The sequence below is a fragment of the Dipodomys merriami genome, unplaced genomic scaffold (genome assembly GCF_024711535.1).
Source record: "Dipodomys merriami isolate MVZ:Mamm:240054 unplaced genomic scaffold, mDipMer1.0.p SCAF_3, whole genome shotgun sequence".
Lineage (NCBI taxonomy): Eukaryota > Metazoa > Chordata > Mammalia > Rodentia > Heteromyidae > Dipodomys > Dipodomys merriami.
The window spans coordinates 18,099,069-18,104,318 of record NW_027204492.1 but is presented as its reverse complement, the minus strand read 5'-3'; the positions used below and the strand labels follow the sequence as shown (position 1 = coordinate 18,104,318).

The window sequence follows — 5,250 nt, the reverse complement described above, 5'->3', positions numbered from 1 at the left end:
GCAACTTACTAGAAGTATGATTGTTCCCTTAAAAAATTAAGCTAGATTTTCTCTTAGCTATTTCTTCTCCTATTAAGTCTCCTCATCCTCATTTTACACCTTGGTCAGATGACACATTCACCTGGTTCCTAGAAACAGTTTTCTGAAAAGAAATTGAACTGCTTCTCATAAGAACCGATACCCAAGAAATACCATGCTCACCAACAAAACTGGACTGTAGAACATCTAAGTGGTAGAGTAATTAATACCTTGATATGGAAAAGCTAAGACTTTTTCAGAAGATTTTGCCTTCAGAAGGACTAAGAAACACTACTATGATGGTAACTGAGTTCATCATACTAGGGTTTGGAGACCTCAAGGAGTTGAGTCCTTTGCTCTTCCTGGTATTTGGTATTGTCTATATGGTCACCATTTCTGGGAATATTCTCTTGGTGGTGCTAGTGTGCACTCAAAGAAGACTCCAGATGCCAATGTACTTTTATTTGGCAAATCTTTCATGCCTGGAGGTCTGTTATACATCCAACATTGTACCCAGAATGTTGGTGGACTTGTTGAGGGAAAAAAGAGTGATATCCATGGTAGGTTGTATTATTCAACTCTATTTCTTTGGGGCATTGGGCAGCGCTGAGTGTTATCTACTGGCTGTGATGTCATATGACCGGTATTTGGCAGTCTGCAGGCCCTTGCATTATGCAACATTAATGCATCAAACCCTGTGTGTGGGCCTAGCCATTGGCTCATGGTTTAGTGGATTCACAGTGGCAGCTGCATTCCAGGCTGCTATGGTATCCAGCTTGAACTTTTGTGGTGACAATGAGATTGACCATTTCTTTTGTGATTTGAAACCTCTACAGAAGCTCTCCTGCTCTGATCCCTATGTGGTCAACCTGGTCTGCATGAGTCTAACAGCCTTGGTAACCCTAGCTCCCTTTGGGTTAACTCTAGCCTCCTACTGGAAGATTCTTTCTGTAGTCTTGCATATATCTTCCATGCAAGGTAGGCAGAAAGCATTCTCTACTTGCTCCTCTCATCTAGTAGTTGTGACTTTGTTTTATGGGACCTTAATATTAGTCTATGCTGTACCCTTGGCTGGCCAGGTGTCATCACTCAATAAGGCTTTCTCTTTGTTCTATACAGTTGTAACTCCTATGTGTAATCCTTTTATCTACAGCTTCAAAAATAACGATATCAAAGAGGCTCTGAGGAAATTGAAGATTTGATATTTTAATCAATAGCTCTACCAGCCAACAACAATCATGGAAGCTTGAAGTCAAAACACTCTTTCCACCCTCAAGGAATTCCCAGTTAGATTAGGAAGGCCTATGGTAGATTATAAATTTCACAGCCACAGATACTGACTAATCTTCAAGTGTTACAATTTGGATAAAGAGTGGGCTCAGTCTCTGAAATGGTCTAGTTTTCCGGAAACATATTTAGATTCCAAGATGGGATGCAAACCTTCTAGGATATATAATGTATCATTGTTGCATGCACCCTCCAAAACCTCCATTCTGGAAGGAAGAATTGTCAGATAGATTGTTGTTGTGTTCAATTTCCATATTGAAATATCACATAGAATCACATTTGTGTGGTAATAATAATGTAGTAAACATTAATAAAATTATAAAGTCCAGTTCTAGTTTTTATTTGGTTAAGAAGAGTAGACTGGTTTTGAAAAGAAACTACAACACAAAGCAGCATATGATACACACACAAGCATGCATACATATCAAAGAGATATATTGAAAATGTCAGTGAAACAAGTGGGGGAACTAAGTGTATAGGGTTGGAGGAGAAATGCTAACTGTGTTGCCCCTGTAAGAACAGGGAAGCTCTGTAAGTGAAGAAGATATGTTCAGTTTCTTCAACACCACTATTAGAGTTCTGGCTGGAAAGCAGACTGTATAAAATGTTTTATAATAATATTGTACCTCTACCTGGCTTGAAATTATGAAGACAGAGATAGAGTCTAGCAGAACATATGGAAACCCACTAGTAGACTAGTTTTAAAGAAATGTGCATGAAGCACTCACAGCAATTTATTACAAGTGTGGGTTGCCTCAAGCATTTTTTTCTGAGTTTTCTCTAGCATTTAAAGCTGCCTACTCTATTTTCATTATTTTCTATTATCCTTCCATATGCTTCTTTGCCTGTGCATTGGAGTTTATCTTGTGGCCTCACTTGTGATTCTACCTCTTATTTTCATAACTGTGTTACCAGCTACCCAACATTAATGCTTGGCATATTAAAGCCACCTTCCATGAGCGTGGGAAAACAAAAAGATGCTACTCTGAAAAGTGAGAGAATGGATACATGCAAAATTATTCATTGAGAGCCTCGTATTATCCACGCATTGTTCAAGGTCCTAAGAATAGCACAATCAAGAATAATGAAAAACGCCATTAGTTGTCAATCCTGAAGGTGTTATAATGGCCTTGGTATTCAAGTTGCTCAAATTTATGTTTTTTATTTTCTTTATAGAGTAAGTACATCTTGAAAGAACTACCCATAAAGAGAATCTCTACAGGTAAAGCCCTAATGTTATTTAACTTGATATGAAAGGAAATTCATAATGTGAACCTATTTAAAGGAAAGGCCTAGCTGAACTTCTGTGGGCTAGAAAAACAAGCAGATACACTTAGAATGTCCCTTGTTTAACTTACTTCACCACCTACAACTTATGATTTACCTTCTCCTGGAATCCTCCCCAACTGTGCAGCTCATGTTATTCTTCCCTTGAGATAAAGTTTCTTCTTCTTCAGTTGACATGTGGCAACTGCTCTGTACTTCTTACGCACAGGGTCCTATCTTCCCATGAGATGGAAAGTCGATATGTAGAGTCAGAAAGTCATTTCTAGTTGTATCCTCAAGAACTCAGTATACCATCCAGCACACAGTAGATATTGGGTACTCATACTTCATAGGTCAAAAATCTATGACATCAGTATGGACTTGTAGCCATTAATAACAAGGTTCTTTCTTCTCCAATCTAGTCTCTCACTAGGCTCTATCTCATGTTCTCATACCTTTGCCTGGAAAAGTTTGTTTGTCTTTATATGGCAACTAGCTACTACTCCATAATCGTTTTCATGCTTAGATCCATCATCATCTCCTTCTGGAAGATTTACTTGACATATATCCAAAGGTCTCCAGTTCAGCATATAATAGATACTTTTATACCTATGTCTATGTTTTTACTGTTCAGAATAAACTTATGGAATCATTGTAGGTACCCATCAATTGGTGAATGGATAAAGAAAAGGTGATATTTATGCACAATAGATATTATTCAAACATAAGAAGAAAAAATTACATTGTTCCCAGGAAAATGAAGGAAAGAAGCTGAAGATCATCATTTTAAGTGAAATATGTAAGGTCCAGAAAGACTAATATCACATCTTTTCTCCAATATGTTGAGTTGACAGTTATAAAAAGAGCCATAGAAGTAGAAATGTGACTATTTGTAAAGAGGAATGTGAAATAGGACACGAGAGGCCAATAGGTGATGAATATAATCAAAGTACATAATATAAATGTGCAAAAATGTCATAATGGTAGCTGTTAATTTTTAATAAAAAGCATATAATGGTCTGGCTGAGGATGTAGCTCAGTGGTAGAGCACTTGGCTAGCATGTGTAAGGCCATGAGTTTGAACCCGAGCACCATATATACATATACATATACACACATATGCATACACATATGCATAATGTGTGTACATATGCATAAAATATACATATAAATATATAAAAATATGTATAAATGCAAAATATAAATTTAGAAGCCATCAGCATGTATATGGTATTGAAAAGCTCAAAAGTGGGTGAAATCATACAAAGAAACAGTTTAGTAAAAGGCAAAAGATTTATACTATCTGAAGAGAAGCAAGAGTTTTTTTTTAATCTTTGTTGCTGTTCTTCTTTATACTGTGTGATTTTTTTTTTTGTTTCTTTTGTATGTTCTTCCCCCATGGTACAACCCCTGTTGTCAGTCATTGTATTTGATTCTGGTACCCTGCATCTTGTATATATGTTTTTCTAATTTGTGAAGGGGAAGGGAAATAACAAAATGCTGAAATGAGGATACAGGATAACCCCTTGTATCAATGAGTTGTACAAGACAGTATGTTGAAAAGGAACTTTACAACTTTGTGGGGAGGGGGGAGTTGGGGAGGTGGGAGGAAAGGGATGGTAGGGAAATATAAAGGAGGGTGTAACAATGCTTAATAGGAAATGGACTCATGTAACTGTAACCCTTCTGTACAGTATCTTTACAATAATATATATATACATATATATAAAGATTATACCTCAGCAATAAAGAACAGATTACTTAAAAAAAGAAACAGTTTAGAGAGTAAACACAACCCATATTAGGGTCCTGGAAGCTCCCTTACCTGGACATATACATGAAAAATAACTAGCAAATGAGAACAAGATAGAAAGTTAAGAGGAAAAATAAGGCAAGTAGGTAAAAGACAATTTTTGAACACAGAAAGTCTGGTATACTATGTTGAAGGAAGGAGAAAGCTGAGGACGGGTGGGCAGAGAAAAGCCCATTATCTGATAAACCAGATGACATTGATGAACTCAGTGAAGGCATTTTAGGTAGACTGATGTGTGTGGAAGTCATGCTGAAGTGAGAAAAAGAATCAGTAAAAGATCAAGGAACAAATGCATCATGTACAGATAATTCTTTGCAGGAGTCCAGCTGTGAAAAGGAATAGATATAGTCAGAGCTGGAACAGGAAGTTGAAGGGAAGCTGTTAATTTTGTAGTATAAAATGACACCAAATGTTTGCATACTTGCTAGAGACTAAAGGTCCCTACCAAGGCAGGAAAGTGCAACGAGCAGAACAATATGAAAAGACTGGCTTCTCAAGAAAGAAGAGACACTTATCCTGTGACACATATGTGCTGCATGCCTACTATGCTCTTGATTTTGATTCAAGTACTAGATTCATAAATCACAATCTCTGCTCTCTTGGAGCTCACAGCCCAATGAGATAGGCAGGCAATTAAACAGACCATTATTATTAGGTCGATTAATACTATGGTAACTGTGGAAGAGGCATTACTCTAAATTGAATTGTGTCTTTCAAAGGAAAACACATGACAGTCCTAATACTATATATCTCCAAGAGTAACTTTAGACAAAAATTCTTGACAGAGGTACTGAAGCAAAAATGAACTCATTAGAGTGGGCCCAATTTTTAATAGGACCAGTGTCCTCATAAAAAGAGGAAATTTG

General features: G+C 36.9%; 1 protein-coding gene across 1 annotated transcript; it reads left to right on the top strand.

Moving 5' to 3' along the window:
• The first annotated feature begins 254 nt into the window (after nt 1–254).
• LOC138839745 (olfactory receptor 10A7-like) lies at nt 255–1,220 on the top strand. The gene has a single exon (XM_070039313.1). The coding sequence runs from the start codon at nt 255–257 to the stop codon at nt 1,218–1,220; it is 966 nt and encodes a 321-aa protein (XP_069895414.1).
• Nucleotides 1,221–5,250: the final 4,030 nt, after the last annotated feature.

Bases quoted from the DNA above. Each gene is read 5' to 3' on its own strand.
- LOC138839745 (XM_070039313.1), top strand. From the start codon at position 255: ATGGAAAAGCTAAGACTTTTTCAGAAGATTTTGCCTTCAGAAGGACTA.